The sequence below is a fragment of the Sceloporus undulatus genome, chromosome 9, assembly GCF_019175285.1.
Source record: "Sceloporus undulatus isolate JIND9_A2432 ecotype Alabama chromosome 9, SceUnd_v1.1, whole genome shotgun sequence".
Lineage (NCBI taxonomy): Eukaryota > Metazoa > Chordata > Lepidosauria > Squamata > Phrynosomatidae > Sceloporus > Sceloporus undulatus.
This window is the reverse complement of record NC_056530.1, coordinates 15,765,462-15,785,376: the sequence shown is the minus strand read 5'-3', so window position 1 is coordinate 15,785,376 and position 19,915 is coordinate 15,765,462. Positions and strand designations below refer to the sequence as shown.

The 19,915-nt window shown below is 38.4% G+C and overlaps 1 protein-coding gene across 2 annotated transcripts; it reads right to left on the bottom strand.

Annotated features, from left to right (window-relative positions):
* Window positions 1-479: 479 nt before the first annotated feature.
* HNRNPR (heterogeneous nuclear ribonucleoprotein R) lies at window positions 480-13,786 on the bottom strand. Of its 2 annotated transcripts, none has more exons than XM_042440738.1 (11): window positions 13,615-13,786; window positions 13,064-13,232; window positions 10,646-10,764; window positions 10,140-10,247; window positions 8,271-8,384; window positions 6,740-6,916; window positions 6,099-6,234; window positions 4,974-5,179; window positions 4,173-4,322; window positions 1,934-2,055; window positions 480-1,764 (listed from the first exon to the last, which is right to left on the bottom strand). In XM_042440738.1, the coding sequence occupies exons 2-11, from the start codon at window positions 13,218-13,220 to the stop codon at window positions 1,155-1,157; spliced, it is 1,899 nt and encodes a 632-aa protein (XP_042296672.1). In that variant the 5' UTR covers window positions 13,221-13,232; window positions 13,615-13,786; the 3' UTR covers window positions 480-1,154. The 2 variants fall into 2 exon arrangements, with proteins under 2 accessions (XP_042296672.1, XP_042296671.1); XM_042440737.1 differs by having other exon boundaries at window positions 13,064-13,229.
* Between the last annotated feature and the right edge of the window lie 6,129 nt (window positions 13,787-19,915).

Genomic DNA, 19,915 nt, shown 5'->3' with positions numbered 1-19,915 from the left:
ATTAAGTTAGTAATCCTATTTCTTATCTATAACATAAAGATGTATTTACATATTCGCTATACCTTGTAAAAATCATTAAAATAGAGCAGTATACAATTGAGCAGTATGGAATTGTGTTGGGAGTCATTAGACGTTATTCAAATTAGTAACAAAAACAAGATTAAATTTATGGATCACTTTCCTACAGACTACTTCTTACATCTAACTAATAGGGCTTGAGGCGTTTTCAGATGTACTTGAAGCTGTTAAGAATAGCAGCAACCAGCTGAACATTAAGCACAACTAGATTAGGTTACCAATTAATACATTTTGATTTTGATGCTATGATTAGACCTAGTTCTGACTCACATGCCACCAATGCCAGATGTTGGATATCACAAGAAATTTTGCATAAATTTGATCACTCACATAGGCAGTTTTTTTAAAAACTGTTTCTTGCAAGAGTTACCAATGAAATAATGTTTTAGGACACAATTGAATTTGAAATAGGTAATGTTTTGAATAGGTTTTTGAGTTTTATTGAAATCTTACATGAACAAGAAGAAATTGGAAATACAATCACATCAAGGAACAAATTGCCACGGATTTGACGTTTAGGCCAAACAAATTTTGAAGGGCAGATTTTCAAAAAGGTGTGAAGTTATAACAATTTAAAAACACAGTTAACCTACTTCTAGGAATGCAAAACATACAGTCATGTTATTTTCAGTACAAGAAAACTTAATTTTGTTTTAATTTCTTAAAACTACGGAGACAAAATACTAGCTTTACTTTATGTACAGCATATGCCTATGTAGTCTATCCCAAATTTTAAAAAAAAAACTGTCCAAAAACAGAAGGTTTGCAAAATCATGATTTAACAATGTTGCCCATCCGGCTGATAAACTGCTAAAATGAAGCCTAAAACGATAAAAAGCACTGTATCCCAAAGCTATGTTTGGGAATTCTGCAAGCTCATTAATGTCCAAGTGCATTTATGAGAAAAAGGAAAAAAGAAAAAGACTTGAGTATATACACAAGAGAGTGATTCTTCAGCCCAATACAAATGGCAGCCAATCACTACTGAAGGATGAAACATTAAGCCAATTTTTGGAAGGATGTACAGCTCTAGCCAATTCTATCTCGCCAATATTCCCACGCCCTCTTTATCTCTCTTACTTCCACTGTTGCCCATAAGTATCCTGATAAAATTCCTGGTTGTCATTATTGTAACCATAGTTACCGGCATAGTCACCACCTTGCTGAAGCGGCTGCTGAGCGATTGGCTGGGAGCCCCAGTTCTGCTGGTTGTTGGTCTGGCGGCGCTTGGAGTCAGGTTGGTTGTAACCATCAGCCTTTCTCTTGCCTCCCACGTTGCCCCCACGGTTGCCCCTCGCTCCGCGAGCACCACGTCCTCTCTGCTGCTGGGCAGGACCCCCTCTCCCACCCCTGGCTCCTCTTGGTGGTCCCATGGGTGCCCCCCTCTGGGAATAGCCAGCTCTACCTCTTGGCGGTGGTGCTCCCCGCCCCCTAGGTGGTGGAGGTGCGCCTCGCCCACCCCTTCCTCCTCCTCTTCCTCTGATAGCATAGCCATCATCATAGCCATAGTAAGGGTCTTCATAGCCACCGCGGTAATCATGATAGTCATAGCAATAATAATCATCATAATAATCTTCATAGCCATAGTAATCTGGGGGATAGCCATAGCCGCCTCTCCCTCCACGGCCTCGGCCTCTAATAGGAGGTGGCATGCGAGGTGGAGGATAGTAATAATAATCTTCATACCTAAGGAAAAAGAAAAGAAAACAAAACAAAACAAAAAAAGCATTCATCTTGTACGTTGTTGTCCTATAGTTCAAGCAGAGCTTGCCAATCTAAATTTAAGTAGATTTCTATTATGTTGCTATCGGCATGAAGTCCTATGTAACACATAAACAAAAAACTTAACACTCACGCAGTACTTCTGGAGGCTTGTCTGGCAGCCTGGCGTTCTTTCCTTTTCTTATCTGGAGGCTTGGCTAACACTATTTCAATTTCTTCCCCCTCTATCTCTTTTCCATTCATTTCATTCATGGCCTGTTTTGAAAGGAAAAAAGAAGCTTACATTCTATAATGAACAGTTACAATTTTCCTTCAACATTTCTCACTTTTGATTTTCTCAGAACTGTAATAATCTTTTACCCAACATCTTTCATTTTACATATTAAATGTTTTAGTAGGTGGCTTGCTTAAGGTTTCCACAAATGCATTCATATTTGTCTTTCAGATTTGCAATTAGCAGGTTGCTTGAGAGAAGCCTACCTTCACATAGTGCACATTATTTCTTTTAACTCACATAACTAACATCGTTCTAAAATGGAATAGGTAAAGGCTGCCTGTTCTCCTTGGGAAGAAGACAGAGAAAAGGCAGCCATCTCCCCTACTGTCATTCCCTTTCCCTTGTATCTCTTGGTTTGACTGGAAGCCTGAAGGAAGGAAACTGTCAAATTAACAATCTGTAAGCTGCTATGAGTCTTTGTGGCTGAATGTGTGCCACTAATCTACTTCTCCTCATTCATGACGTGACCTAGAAAAAAAATCTGGCAAGTATATTATCTCATTGATTCTTTTTCTTAATATGAGGATGTGCTGAAAGTGGCACCTGTCCTAAGTTTTAAACTGCTGACAGGGCTGAAACTTGTAGTTTTAAAGGGTTTGGTCTTAGGCTTTTATGCAACCTATCCAGCAAAAATTTCATAACATGTTCCACTATCTCTTTTGTCCAAAACCAACTATTAACAAATTCCAAGGCATATTATATATATTCTGAGTTGACTTTCTCCTATATACCATAATAATATCTATTACTCTTACAGAATAATCATGTATCTTTAATACTTTCCTCTCAATACCCACACAGTCAGATCCAACCAACCCTTGGTCTTGGCTTAATAGGTAGTTACACTGACAGTTGTAGCAGTAATGGGAACCTAGGATGCCTGGGTCAATAAAGTGCTAGAAATATCACAGGTGAGTTCTCCTGTTGTACTTTAGAAAGCACTTTTTCAGAATTTGAATAGATGAAATACATAAAGACAACCCTTTGACCATCATACTGCTAGAGTGTTGTGATTTTCTGCATTTCTGCTTCCATCTATTGAACAGAATCTTTTAGTCAGTAATTCCTTACAGATGCAAGTAAGTCTATTTGAAAAAACCGTTAAAGTAAACAAAGTTTGGCTACCAGTCCTGAAAAACACCAAAATTAAGACCCAGCAAAATGCATATGAAAACCACCCAGGATCAGGGTTTTCTTTTTCCATCAGACAATGGACCACTAATTAAGCAGACACAAATCCTTCTTGCCTATCCTACCACCCTGAGGTCTTGCCATTGAACAACAGAACAATACACAGATTAACATGTAAATCACTCCTCACAACCTAGGGTCACACAGTAAATACATCCAACTCACATCTATGCCAGCATTCTCTGAAGATGCTAGCCACAGATGCCAGCGAAACATCAGGAATGAACTCTTCTAGAACATCACCACATATCCCGAACCCCCCCCAAAAAAACTATGGATGCCGGCCATGAAAGCCTTCAACTTCACATTGTTCAAACGCTGAACACTTCTGCATTCAGTGTCTACTGTCCCAGATAATCTGCCTGCATATTCAGTGTCCTTCTCAACCAAACTGCAGCAATTTAGCTGAGATTCTGCTCTAGCTGCCAGTAGGAATAGCCAGCTTGATTCCCCTATCAAAGGAATTGATCATGTACCCCCCTGATTGAAAATACATGCCTATTCAGTAATGTTGTCTATTCATATCCAAACACAGATGTACAGATGTACACCGCTTTGATCTAATTTGGAAAAGCGGTATATAAATAAACATTATTATTATTATTATTATTTTATTATTAGATGTTATAAAGCTGAGTAGTGCTAAGCTCATCACCCTTAATTTTAGTAAATGTATGTTGTACCTTTTGTCTGTTACCAAAATCCTTGTGCCAATAGCTGGAGTCATTGCAGTGAGCCCCCCTCTAAACAGTTAGGTTCACATCGGAAGCAGTAACACAAGAGTCTTCTAGAAGATTGCTATTTCCCATCTCATACAGGAAAACTACTTTCTTAAGAGGCTAGATTAAATTCTGTAAGATTCAGGCAACATAGTTTTTAGTTAATAAGAATGGTGGATACCTACCTTGACTGCTGCCCCCCTATCTTCAAAATGAACAAAAGCATAGTCTTTTAATTTCTTCACTCTTTCTAGCTTTCCAAACTCTGAAAATGATTTCTCCAGTATTTCTTCTGTCACTGTAGTGGCCAAGTTTCTCACAAACAGAACCTTTACCTGTTAACAAAATTGGAACCTGGACATCAGCTTCAGGAATATCAAATAAGAAACTTTTTTTTTAACTTTAGTTGAACTTTAGTAATGCTTATTATACTGTAGAACATAATGTTAGCAGGGTAACCACTAGCTGAGAGAACACAAAATAGTGCCCTAAAGAAAGATTACTGTACTTGCTATCTGCATCAAAAGAAGCTCTCTAGGTTCATTTTGCCCTCAAAAATGAAGCTGGATATCAACAGCATAGACAGTTTCAGTCTGGTTTTCTCAGAGCCTACTGGATAACTTCTTTGTCACTTTTCCATCTTAAGATGCCATTAGGAGACATAAGTTTATTTCATTTTTAAAAAAGTTCTCTGGTAAGAGAAACCATGGAGCAGCTTCTAAGCCTGATGCCAGATGGAAGTGTAATTGAGTGTACTTCAGTGGTATTTGCTCAGAGATGAGAAAAGCAAAGCTACAGAACTGTGATGATTTTTCATTCATGTTTTGTGCCCTTTGTGCAAAGAAAACTTCCAAAGACATCACCCAATTCCCAAAGAAGGGAATACCACTCCTGTTCAAGAAATGGCCACACAGAGAAAAATAATTTGCTACCCAAATGGTAACGTTTTAATTCAAACATTGGCCATATAGGATAACTTTTATTACCTTTGCCATGACTTCTGGATCTGGTTCCTCTACTGGGTCAGCCCACTCCACAGTAACAACATTTCCCCAGACTTTTACTTTTCCACTCATTAATCGACGCCGAGCTTGAGCTGCTGATTTGTGATCCTCATATTCCAAGAAGCAGAATCCTCGATTCTTCTTCTTATCATCAGGTTGGTGATACAAGATTACATCAACTAATCCCTCTGAAATAATTAGATGTAACACAGATGACTAAATTCTTCTAGCTCAGAAAGCTAACTGAAACAGAAGAAGCTTCTGCGTAAGCAGATGAGATATTCAGCAACTGACTCGTCACTTGATAGTATTATCATGAAAAATCAGCAAACTGCAGACATTAGCCCATCTATCTTTGGTATGGAATAACATTTTAGAAGCTGAACCAAGATGGAAGAATCATATAAATGGCTTACAAGATTCTTGCCTAGATAGCAATGGTCCTATCAACAACACTACCTAGCAGCTCTGAGAAACTCTGAATGAAGGAATATTTTTTCCAATTGCTGATAGAACTCAAAATCCAGATTTCTTTTGCCACCACCAGATCCCTGATTTTTATCCTATCTTAGACAATTATGCAGAAGACACCCTCCCTCGGCTGGTTTTCACTGTGGAACCACTCCTCCCATTGTAGATTTATCCACTTCATTAGTCATGTATATGCTCCTCCAAATCTCTAAGATGAGAGTTTCTAAACTGTCTTAGTGGAGCACACCCCTTATTCCAAACACGATGACAGGTGAAATATGCAGAATGTCATCCATTGCCAGTTTTACCATGCCCAGCTACCAAACAGGTATGTTACAAGACTGTTTCAAACTGGGATAAATATGTAAAACTAGTCTGCAACCTACTTTAAGAGCTCCATTTCGATTAGGCCACAATCTCCAACTTCTCAAATCAAAATGAATGGCAAGACCTTTTGTGCGAAGTATCTAATAGTAACATATGTTAAGAGTTAATACATTTTAGGGCCACTGCAAGCTCAGTACCAGAGTTATGGTAAAGACTGTAAGAGACTTAGGGATGGCATTGGTCTGCTTGCTGAATAAATAAAATTATGTATTTGTATCAGAACCGTAGCTCCTGTTCTCCAATGCTCACCTGTGACTTTGCTGAACTCTTCTAATATGTTTTCCTTGGTCTTGTTTTTTGGAATAGAACCAACGAAGAGTCTGTTGTTTGCCACAGAAATGCATACACCAAGATGTTTACCAGGACGGATTTCATAGTTGTCACACTGATAAAATACAATTAAACTCTTAGCTCAAAGACTGAGATTACTAAAATATGGACAAAGGAAAATTTCCTAGTTGAACAAGATTTCCAACAGAGTTTAACTCATTGCCTACTGTTCCCACAGTTTCAAGCCACTTTGATTTTAATTAGTATCTATTGTTTTTTTTAAAAGGGGGTTTTCCAGTCCTAATCTCTTAGAGAACCCCAAGCAACCTTTCACAGAATCCTGATTGAGAAAACTTGGCATAGACTATTAAAAAGCAGTAGCATATAATTGGCTATTTTCATTTGTTTAATCAATCATCCTATCGTTTCATTTCATGCATAGAAAAATAAGATAAAAAGATGCACCTGCTGTTCTGCTCTTGGAGATTCTTTAGTCAAAACTTGTGAAATGTTTTTCCCCACATCTCTAAAAATACCATATATTATGTCTCTTTCTGACCACATCTTAAAAACTGCAATTCTGCTTTATCATGCTTCAAGTATTATGATAGAATACTCACCAATTTCACAGCTTCTTGTGCTGCATCTTTACCACAGAAAGTGATGAAAGCATAGCCTCTATTCTGTCCAGAAAGGGGATCCATCATGAGCCGAAGGTCCCAAATTGGCCCTGCTTTCTCAAAGAGTGGCACCAATTCATCTTCATACAAATCTCTAGGAATTTTGCCAACAAAAACCTGGAAAGAAAATTACTATGAAAAATAACAGCATTTTATTTTTCAGTCAGTTAAGAATATGAAATTATTTAGAAAGGGTGATATTTAACCTATTTGACTTTCTTTTCCAACAGAGATGTTCCCATTGTAAGCACAGAAGCTTAAATTAAAAGATGATCTCAGCCTTTGAAGTGGCCTGCTGCTGCCCCTTTCAGCACCAAATCGGGGCTACGGCAACTACATGCTGTGGCCCTGATCCAGCCTTTTACTGACACTATAAGGAACAGCAAAATGTTGCTCTTCTTCATGCCAGGGAAAAGGTGTCTTTGCTGCCACGGCAGCACTTTCTAGTGCTCCTTTTGGCACTGCATCATCTGGATGCAGCACCAAAGGAGCACTATGACACCAACCGCCTTGTAGATGGGTGAATAGCCAGGAGTGCTAACTATCAGCTTCAGCTGATATACCAGCTGTGCCTCTTCCTACAGCTGGAGGACCTAAACATGGTACAGTAGTGCATATGCTGGTAACCTCAAGGGTGCATTTCTGCAACACTTTGTACTTTGGGCTACCTCTGTATCAAGTTCAGAAACTTCAGCTACTTTAAAACATGGCTGCCAAATTGATTACTGGGACATCCAGGAGTGATCACATTACACCAGTATTAAAATCACTCCACTGGTTGCCAATTAGTTTCTGGGCAAGATACAAAGTGTTGGTTATTACCTTTAAAGCCCTACATGGTTACCTACAGGATCACCTTCTCCCATGTGATCCGCCCTGTATGCTCAGGTCCTCTGGCAGACATTTACTCCAGCCACCCCAGACTGTGAAATGACTTGCCAGAGGAGATTTGACACCTGAATACGCTGTCTGAATTCAAAACAGCATTAAAGACCAGTTTCTTCCAGCAGGCTTACCCAGATGATTTGAAATTGTGACTTTTAAATGAGGATTGTTTTACTATGTGTATATCTTGTCCTTTTTAATTGTATACATGTCCTTTTAAATTAATGTGTATTTTTAATTGATGTGTTTTAACTGATGTTGTGCGACTGATGATTGTTGTTGATCTCCACCTCAATCCATGGGGAGGGGCAGGTAAGATGGTCATGATGATGATGATTATTTAACACTGCAGTTAAATGCCATTACAGTTCAGTGCTCCATTATATAGGAACACTACTAGTTTGCCCTTAGTATCAGGATTTGATATTCTTACTTAAACAAACATTTTAATTATTGCTAGAACTAAATAAATGTGAGATAACCTATTTATTAAATGAATAAAATCCACTAGGTTTACTAAACACAGTCCAGAATAAAGCAATCTTAAGTAACAGGATACTGATGCATATAAACAGTATACACAAACCTCTGTGCCGATGCCAGGCTGGGAACCTGAGTAGACAGTATCTGGAGGAGGGCCACCATACTTCCGCTGCCCTGTAGTCACATCCAAAGTATAACTAGTTCTCTCTAGCAAAGCCTGAAGGGGTATGGGAAAAAAGTAGAAATTTTATTTTACATTGAATACCTCTTAGTAAGGTTTTTTTTAAAAACTAAAAATGAAGAACAAATCAGAGTAAGGGGCTGCATGTGCCTTCAATTCACTTGTTGACTTATGCATTGCCTCAGACATAGATAATAAAGCTTCTTTTTCTGCTACATTTTAGTACAGCAAAGGGAGGATATTCTTAAATGGCTGACAGGCCATCATATATGGATGACTGGTTGCATTCACTTGGTGAACCAGAGGATATTTATGCCTGTTCTAGGAAGATCCATACTCCACATAATGTATTTATAAGGAAGACAGCCACAAAATGTAATAAAAAGCTCTAGTGGACTTGAATAACTTGTTTCCATGGGCAAATCAGAGCCATAATATTCCACATAACAAAATCTCAGAAAGATTGAAAAGAGTGATGAGGCCATTGAGACAGTTAAGGTAAATACATACAGTACAGGGAAAATGGGATTTTGTGTGTTAAATGCTGACCTCTTTTTGGTTTTTATAGGCCAAACAAAAAAGCATTTGGCAATCCACACTATAGTTGCCAACTCTTCGCCCCAGGGATGCACTGTGCAATTAACAGCAAATGGCAGGAAGAAATGTCACTGCTCTCTACATTTATTTCCTCGACATGCAATTTATTGACAGTACAAAGTCTTTGCCAAGGAAACAACAAACATAACAGAACTAATTTCCACTTGTTTTAAGGTAAGGTACTCGTGCTCTAGTCTAGATAAAGGCATGCCATTATTCTCCAGTACATGCAGCAAGAGCTGCACTTGTGTCTCCCCTTCCAGAGGTACATGGGATTTTCAATCTAAGATTAGAATATATTGAAGTGTGGCCTGTCTACATTATGCAACAGCTCCATAGTATTTTTATACAAATCAGGAATGCAACTTGGAATACATCTCAGAGGCATGATTCTCTGCAACGAACAACACAGGTTTCTTTTGTCAATCTACATTTTTAACATTAATTATTTAATAAGAATGACAGAGAAATTTAAAATGTGATTCATTATTCAAGTACAAATCCTCAGAGCAGGGGCCATTTATTTATTTATTTGCCACTTGTCTACCGAAAAAGGGACCCAACGCAGCTCACCAAACAAAAACATTTTTAAAAACTTTAAAGTAAAAATTCAAAAACAGTTAAAATCATCTAATTAAAACAATAAAAAATTAACATTAAAAACATACAAAACATATGTCCTTCCGCAGTTCTTTTTACACATATGCACAGTTGTTTTATGCAAGGAAGTGCGAACTCCGAAGAAGCCTCAAATACAATTCACCATTTAAACTGGTTGCAGACTCCCCACCCTTTTGTACAAACACTATCTCCCCCAGCTTCATTAAATGTGAGTCTATGCAGTCCCCAGGTGGAGTTCTCTAGCCTTCAGTTTATTGAACTTTCCAATTCCAGTCTTAGAGAAATAATGGAACTGTACAATGAGCCTCTTGAACAAAGATATTCAGTAGTTTCTGTTGTTGTATGTCTTCAAGACATTTTTACTTACGGCAACCCTAAGGTTTTCTTAGCAACTTCGTTCAGAGGGGGGTTGCCACTGTCATCGTCTGAGGCTGAGTGAATGTGACTTGCCCAAAGTTACCCAGTGGGCTTTTATACTCGAAGGAGATTTGAACTCTGGTCTTCAGAGTCACAGTCCAAAACTCAAACCATTACACTTCACTCCCTTTTAAACTCAGCACTGGCACACATTACCTTAATCTTTGCTTCATCTGGCCCCTTTGTTGACTCTTGTACTTTGCTTCCTTGTTTCTCTCTCTGTCTGTAAGTCTTCATAACTCCACATAAAAATGCACTTTTGTTCTGCAGAAACAATTTATAAAATACTTCAACTGGAAAGTATAGAAAGCAACTTAAATCTCACTGAATACCTCACTAAAGCAATTGGCCAGAAAGACCAATGACATAAGGACACCACTTGATATAATTTATTTAACACAAACAAGCATACCATTGACTTAACCCATCAGGCTAACATAAGACACTAACACAAAAATCTTACTAGCACACATGCAGCTGCACTCTTCAAATTTAGTGTCTGTGAGATGAACAGTTATTAGAACTACTGTGTAAGAATTTCAACTGGAGTTTGAAAAAGTGTTTCTCCCTGAGGATATTTTTTGGTATTTGTTATGTTCAAGTTAGAAATAATACTACATTTGTGAACCTATAAGTTCACACCATAGGAGCTCTTACCTTACCTGTACATGCGACAGGTCACTTTCCTTAAACTGCTGTAATACAGAGAGGGCTCCTTCTTCATTAAATTCTCTAAGAGCATCTATTGCTCTTTCATCAAGATCAACATAAGCTACCAATCCTAAAAATTAAAAATAGACAAAAGTTACAGACTCCCATTTAATTACGTAAGAGAACCATTAGTATTAAAAACATTAACATACTTTGCTAAAACTGAAACAATCTGATGTATATAAATCATGCTAACTACTCTAGACAAAAAAAAATTATGACCAGAAAAACAAGTGTTCCAGAAATTCTGGGAATGTTTGGCTGTACAAAGAAACACTATAAATAATGAGCTCTGGTTTCAAATAATGACCTCTGTCTCACATTCCAAATGATCTGCATTCAGAGCCTGAAGATTTTCTTTCTTTAGAAGGAGCCATTGTAAACATGTAAGGAGGAATTCTGTCTAATCTAGCCACAGTGTGCTGGAGTAGCTAACTAAGAACCTACAAAGGCAGCTTCTCTGCCCTGCTATTAAAAAAGAAGTCCAAGGGACACATTCTCTCCATAACTACATTACACCTTATGTTTTTGCAATAAAATACTATAATAATAATAATAATAATAATAATAATAGGATTTATTTATATGCCGCCCAATCACTGTGAATCTGGGCGGCTTACAACAGAGGGGATAATAGATGGTTCCTTCATGTTATGTACTTCAAGTACATAAATATTAGGCTTACAGCTACAGACCCACATACAGTAGGACCAGTTCTGAAGTGCATATACTGAAAGAGACACAAGCACTTTGTGTTCCATGATCTAAAGTTAGTAGCAGGTACCTGGAAACATACAGTGGAACCTTATTATACGCGGGGGATCCGTTCCGGATCCCTCCACATATAAAAAAATCCGCCTATGCTCGAGTCCCATTGTTTCCAATGGGGCTCGTGCGCGGCAGCGCACAAGGCGCAACGGGTGCGTGCGCCCATTCAAATGAATGGGACGCGCCGCCCCTTCCGCACCGGCGGCTTTGAGCGCCTATGCTCAAAGCCGCCTATAAAAAGACCGCGTATGCGGAGGTGCCACTGTATAAGCACTGCTAGTTTCAGCAATATTATATGGTAAAATGTTGACATGTTTAATCTAACTTCCAATAAATAACCATATTGTGAGTATTCAAGATTTTAAAGGCCACTGAAAAGGTCCTTGCTCTCAAACACATAGAACAGTAGTGCCAGACTACATTTCAGTATTGATCCTGCATATTGGAAGGCACCTGTATCATCTGTACAGGGACAAAACTCAGTAGATTAAGCTCATGAAGTTCAGCCCCAAGGTTAACTATGAAATGAAAAGTAGCCATCAACCCTAAAACATCCCAGGTTTTACACATGAAGATATAGTTTTATAAATATATTATGATTACTAGGTAACAGGTTTTTAATATTAATTCACTTTAATTATATTTAGATAAATATCAGACTTCTTGAGACACAACCTGAGTGAAAGCCATTCTAAAATGGTATACATTCCTTTGAGACACCTAACTCAAACCACTATGTGCACATCATCATAGAACAGTGCTAGAGAAGTGTCAGTCTATGGAAATAAAAGCTACCTGGCAGGCCCTCACTGAGACTGTCATTCAAGGCAGATCAGCCACATGAGTCAATATATGAACATAAGGAAAGCTAATATATTCTTTAGAACTGCGTTAAAATTGCAGAACATTTACAATTGTTTAAATAAAAACAGACTAAATCTTGCCACTGAAATATCTGAGGTAAGGGCAGGCATGAAGCAGTTCCACTTACATGTCTAAATATGTTCACAATACGCATGCTAAAGAGGAAGAGGAAATTTCTATTTCACACTAAAATAAGTATGTGTTTCCTAAAGTAAAATTTGTGTTCTCTCTCTCTCTTTAGAATACACAAGAAACCACTTGCTCCACGCAAAATAAAACATTGATTCGAGCAATTATTGTTGAGCTAAACACATCACTGTTATGAAATGGGACTGAGCTCCCCACTAGGAGCCAGACAAACATGGAATTCACATACTGGCAGAAATTCAAATGGAGCCCCAAGTAAGCCAAGCAAACTATTTCCCCCAATAAGCCACCTATTAAATGTTTAAATAGCCATCATAAATTGTTGATAGAAAAGCAGAAAATTATAGAGAAATTCAGTAGGTTGGAATGTCTACTTTCATTTGGGAGTCTATGAAATAGTTGGCACCCTGAACACCTAAGATACTGTCAATATATGTCAAACCCAACTGATCTCAAAGGGAAAGCAGCAGTACATTCAAAGCCACACAGTGCAAAAATATAGCAATTTTTTCAACTTTAAGACCTACAAATTTGAAAATTGTTTGCCTTCACTTTCATAACCAATCAGAAACAAGAAATGCATATTATACCTGTCTGAAATATTTCATCAAGTCTCTCTGCCACCTTCTGTGGGAGGCCTGCCTCTATCAGTGTCTTGTAGTGTTCTGTGTGAGTTACACTGGAAGTATCCATTGGTTCTTCCTCTTCTTTTAACTGTACCGCATTACCATTCACCTGATTAGCCATTTTATTATGCTGCTGGAAAAAATTCAGGAGCTATATTACATAAAGCCAGAAAGAACTAATTTGTAGTAATGCATTTTTTCTAAACTAATTTGTAAACATGCTGCAAGTGACTTGCATTAAATCTATTATTTAACGCGCAGCTCGCCTAAATGAAATACAAAGTACAGTCCTAAATACTGTGGAACATGTACATGGAATGATGCACAATTTTAAGCACTTCATGTACACTGAATCTGCTTTTGATTAACTTCTGGGATGATCATATACTGGTGGGAAGTTATACTACAATGCACAAAACAGCTGCCATTATAAACCCAGTCTCAAAGAGATTTGAGATCATGTATTCAATACAGAAGCCTGCACAGCGGCTAAATATACAAATGTCAATACTTGCTTTCCATCTTTCCCATAGTTTTCTGGCTTACTTCCATGTCTTCCTCCAAATCCAATATTTCATTACATAAGAGAAGCAAGCCATGCTGCTTCAACACACTGGTTCCCAGAACACTTTTAAAAAAGGAACATGTCACATTAGGTTTTGTACAAAGGGAAAAGGCAACAAACAAATTGCACATCATATATCAGCAAGACACACTTGAATTGAACTCTGCATATCATAGCACAGCACATTATTCCAGAAAGTGTAACTAAATTGCAGCGTCTTCACTTTTCCATATCAATAAGAAAAAAATGTGTGGAAGTCAATAAGGCAACTGGAAAGGTATGTTTTTAAAAAGTACCACTAACTTCTCAAACAATTCCTGAGGCCTTTTGCTGACTTATGTAAAAAAATCATCTATTTTACTAGACATCAACTGGTATTTTATTCAGTCAACCCAACAAAGGTGATCTACACCACGACTTAAGAGAAAGGGGTATTAGCAAAGGCAAAGCAGAATATTCTGATAAGCTTAATAAATAAAGGAATGGAGACTTTTAAAGACTTCTAAGTGCTGATCACTGAAGCTAGTAGATCAAATACTAGATACAACTTGAAAATAATCATCCAATCAGTAGCATTCGATTTATCAATGCAAAAAACAGACAAACAAACCAGGAATATGCCCCACTCCTGAAATTGTCTAACTTAAAACAATGTTATTTTAAACACAAAGTACTGTTTGCTGAGCCGAGACCACACTGCGCCTTGCACAGAGTTAAGAGGTGGACCACTATCCATTCTGGTAGTAGATGCCACCAACAATATGCCAGCATGCAAAACTTAAAAGTTGTTCCACTGCTTGCTTTTGTGAAGCATTGCCTGCATCTTAACAAAAATCTCAAATTATTATTATTAGGGGCACCCTAATTTACTGACTGTGCTTGATACTCCTATATCCATATGCAGAAAACACCACTGATTCTCTTATAAAGAAATGCATACAATTCAACAACCCACCCCAAATTAAGGCCATTAGTTTTTTATAGTACAGTGCGCCTGCGTCATACGCGGTTTTCAGCATAGAAAGACAACCAGTAGCACATTATGGAATTTTTGTTTAGATTTAGCTCCATATTAACTCACTATATGGGGAATCAGTTACTGGAGAAAAAAATGTCCACGGCACACAAACATGTTTTTCCAGTCAAAATAACTCGTAGTTTTACTGAACATATAAAGTTTTACTGAATATCAAGCACAAGCCTCGATAAAAATTCAACTGGCATAAGAGATACTCTTTTCTCCTATCCATCATTCCTTGTGCATCACAGGGATCAGCAATGAAATGCCGTCACTTCACATGCTTTTGGATGACACTACTGACAGAAACACGTCAACATTTGTTATTTCAAATAGAGTTTATCCAAACCTTTTTGCTTTTCACCCCCACTGATAAAGATTTCAGTGCACTTCAATTTATATGTAAATGTTGTAAATTTATATAAATATAAAAATGTAAATGTACATATAAACAGTTTTGGAAAACTTTACTTCTTTAAATGTTCTACTGATACAGGTAATTCTATGTTAGTCCCAGCTTTGAATCAACAGACTATTTACTACATAAGCCTTCCCACTCAGGCAACTGGTCTAATGCATCGGGGAAGTTAGGCCAACTGGATTTAGGCCTACAAGAAACACTGAATAATAAAACATTTCTATAGTTACGATTAGCCACATTATCAACATTACTTTAACAAAACATTAGACTCTACTCATTTCTCTACAGGCCAGAAAGCACTGTGACCAGGAACCTTCTGTACAACAAAAATCCTCTTTTGTGGATGTTGGGTGTTACTATACTTTGCTATCTGGTCAACAGAGCAACCCCTGGATATGTTTTCTGGACAGAGGTCCAAAACAGACTGCAGAAATAATCCAGTTTGAGACAGCTTTAACTACCCTGGCTCAGTGCTAGGGAATCTTGGGAATTGTAGTTGATTATGATCCCAGAGCTCTCCAACAGAGAAGGCTCAATGCCTCACAAACACTACAGTTCCCAGAATTCCCCAGCATTGAGCCAGGGCAGTTAAAGCCATCTCAAACTGGATGATTTTCTACATTGTGTTTTGGACCAGAGTTTGCCTTTCCTAAAGACTAGTATTGAGTTTATAGGATTTTCAGGGGGCTAATAGTCAGGGTGGGCTGGTTTAAACTAAGTTGGTTTAAAAGAACAATTATTTCAGTTAGTGGCCATAACATCTGAACTGCATTTTGCTACTTTATCTTCTGATTTAGTCCTACACTGATGAAATCCTGAACTCCTATATCTATGGCACCAACTTGTCCATATTCCAAAGTTCTATTGAAAGATGTAAATCAAATCAAAACCTAATGGATTATTACCAGAACCTTTGGATTATATTAATGTTCAAAAGCATGGTTGATCAAACTTTCTAATAGATAAAATATTTCACAGTATTAATATAATAAATAGGATTCTATTTTTTTCATTAAACATTAATTTAAAAACAACAACCCTGGATTAAACAAACAAACAAACAAACAAACAACCCCTGTTCAAACAGAGTCTTTCCAACTCTGCTAATAGTTATTAATATTATGGTAAATATGTCAATACAGCTGATATTCACAATCCTCTGTGTGCTACTTAGTTATCTTGTATCAGCTATATGAGCTTGAATAGAAGGGCAGGCTATCACAAGCCATGCCTGTGGTATCATGCCCCTGGTTCTGACCTGGGTCAGTCCCCAGGCCAGCACAGCAACAGGTGTTTACACACCCACTTGCCAACACATCACTGCCATGCACCTCTTACCTGCCACTGCTATCATGTCCACTCTGAAGGTCCTTGTCGCAGCCCATGAGGGTGCAAACAGGATGCCTTGTTACATCCATGTGGACAAGCAGCCCTTTCTATTATCAGAGGCTGTGTCAGTGACCTTCAGGATGGACACAATGGTGGCGGAAGATAAGGTCATGGGGCCATCTCATCTGCTAGCTGTCTCAGTGGGGTTTCCAGGAAACAGAGGAAACACAATGCCAATAGCCAGTCTTTGGCCTGTTACAGACAGCCAAAATGAAACTGCTTCGAGTCACAGTGGAGGTATGGTGTTTCAATTATGCATGCGTCCTAGAGTCCAGAAGTCGCACCAAAGCCACACTCCAGTCCTTAGGGCTGGAACGTGGCTTTGGTGCGACCTCCGGACTCTTAGACATGTGCATCATTGAAACACCATACCACCCACTGTGTCTCGAAGCAGCTTTATTTGGCTGTCTGTAACAGCCTTTATGGACCAGATTAAGGCCCCTTTGGACCCGGACTGGTATGGGACATCCCGATCAGTGCCTGGACTGGCCGATCACAGCCCTTTCTACTATGTAGCCCTCGTTGGTCCCTTCTAGGTCTAAGATTCTATGGCCTGTTACAGACTGCCAAAATAAAGCTGCTTTGGGTCTCTTTGGAGGTTGCTGTTTAAATGATGCATGTGTCCCAGGATTTGGAAGCTGCACCAAAGCTGCACTCCAGTGCTTAGGAATGGAGGGTGGGCTTTGGTGCGACCTCCGGACTCTTAGGACCCAGGCATCATTAAATAGCATACCTCCAAAGAGAATCCAAATAACAGGCCTATAATTCAATCTCTCATCTCTTAGACAGGGCAGACGCTGTCATCTAAATCACACCAAATCCCCTTCCAACATTGATTTCAAATCAAACAGAAAAAAGTTACATACATTGGGTTTCAAACCAAGGCTCTGAGGGTACATGAACTTTGCTGAGGCTAAGTAATCTTGAACTGATGCTATTGGCTTTGGGAGACTGTGTGAGATTCCAAATGGAAAGGTGGCAAATAAATTTGTTACATGCATGCTAATAGAAACCTATACTGCTCAAATCAATGTGGGGAAATGAACCCATTAGCTTAATATTCATTTCTCACTAAACAAGTTTGTGAAGAGAAAAAATATTCGTGCATCCAGCACATATCTGTGTGTGGAGTGCCATAAATTAGGAATACTCAAGACATGAACTCCATAATCCATGAAGCTATGCTATCATATGTAACCATGGAATTTGTATAGGTTTTTATGGGGAAACAAGGAGGGGCAAATGAAAAAGACTTCCAAAACCTCTGGACCATGGGAGCCCAGTTTGCTATGACGACCTAAACAAGTATCTTCTGTCAATATACGGATCTTCTTCATTTTCTATACAATAATGTTCTTTCTTCAGAAAATATTAAGGTTATGGCAAATGTCCAAATAAACTCACTCCTACAGAAGGTGGAGATGCTCATGTACCAAGCCACCAACTTTCATTCCTGTCACCTCACACTTCGGAGCACAGCCTGCTCTAGAAAACCCGCAGCAAACTCCACCTCCCTAAGTGTCTACTCATTTGATATCCAAAAACTATCCTATCAGCCTGGATTCAATGAGACAACAAATTCCTGTTTCTGATTTGCTCTGTACTGGGATCAATGAGAAAATTTTGAAGGCACAATGCAAAGCGTCAAACCTCAAACCATGCCTTGCTTCTCACTCCATGTTCCATGACCAATTTCTGGCTATGATATCACGTCTACCACAGAGGTGAAAACTGTGATCCTTCAAGCAACTCTGGCTTGCAATGCCCTTAAGCCTCAGCCGTATGGAGTAAGGGTAGAGGGTTGGTGGTACCTACAATAAGTATACTTAGTGAGCAATAATAGCGAATTCATAAACATCCGGATTTGCCCCATAGATAACAACATGCTCAAGCCCCTTGATACAACGGGGGAGTAAAATGGTTGTCCTTTATACAAATGGTAAATAAAACGAGGTTGCGTTTGCATTAGATTTTGGGGGGGGATATTTTCAAGCTGTGGAGGGTGAATCATCGAAGAAGCCATGGTAAAGACGGCTGACCATAGGTTTGGATGCTTTTAAGAGGCAAGATACACAAACAAAAATATGACCGCCAGCCGGAAAAAATGAACATTTCAGGTGGGTAAACACTGGTAGTAAATCTGAGATGGATAGTAAACAAAGGGAAATTTAAACATGAGTGGATGATCATGATCATAGGAATACATTACATGACCAAATGCAAACAAAAGCAATGGGACACAATGCATAGAAGAACTATATTAAAAGAGATGTAAAGGACTGACAGTATTAATTCAAAGAGAAACCATATGAAGATGAACCTCCAGTTTAGAAAGTAAAGTGGAAGCTGTAATTTGAGTACTTGCAAGAAAACAATCACTATGAACTGTGGACACACCACCAAGCTGTGTCAAGCTACAGAGGCAGAATCTACTCTAGTTGTAACTCTATCTGTCCAACTATAGCAAACTTTACTATATATGGAGCAAGAAACGCCAGATGTCCAACTTGGGTTCAGGAAACAAAGGAAATCAGAATAAAATCTTGCCTGTGCTTTATAGTATAGCCAAGCCTTTGATTGTGTACAAGGGCTACAGTCAGAAGAGAATATGGAAGACAGGGAATGGTTGGGGGCGAGGCTGCATTTTATCATCCTCGCAGTTTACTTGTATACTGAACATATCATATGTAAAGCAGGATTAGATGTGGGAGAGAGAGGTTGTGAAACACCGAACAAAAGACACTAATGATTTCAGATTGCAGATGACACCCATACTATAGCAGAAAATAACAAAGCTTAGAACTATTACTATAGAAAGGTATAAGAAGAACGTGAAAAAGCCAGTTTAAAATTTAACATTAAGAAAGCAAATAATGACCTAGATTATGGTGTGTGCCTTCATCCTTCTTTAGGCAAAGACTATTCAAGAGGTGGTTTTGCCAGTTCCTTCCCCTGAATATATCTCTACAGCACCTGATCTTTGTTGGGAGTCTCCCAGAAGTACTAACCCGGCTGCCTGCTTAGCTCCAAAACCAGACAGGGATCTAGTGCCTTTGAGTTCTTGTGCATGTTCCAGCAGTCAAATGCAAAGCGACACTTTTGTATTTAGGGATCATTCACTTATGCAAATCTCAAAGACAAGATAATAAAATGAAGCCAGATCTAGAAGGTTAACCTTTAAAAACTGATACTAATTAAAGGACTGTTTAAGCATGATTAGTTTGTCACAAATAACATACCATATAGTTGTATTATTAATGCCCAAACTTAACCAAAGAGTTCAGGACTTTTCAATGATGAGTTACTTTATATCCATATGCTATTCTCCTGTCCTCAATATTTTGACTGAAAGAGACATTAACATCCAAATAGTTTATTACAAGATGTATAGGTTTTTTTTAATCCACTTTTGGATGCAAAAAA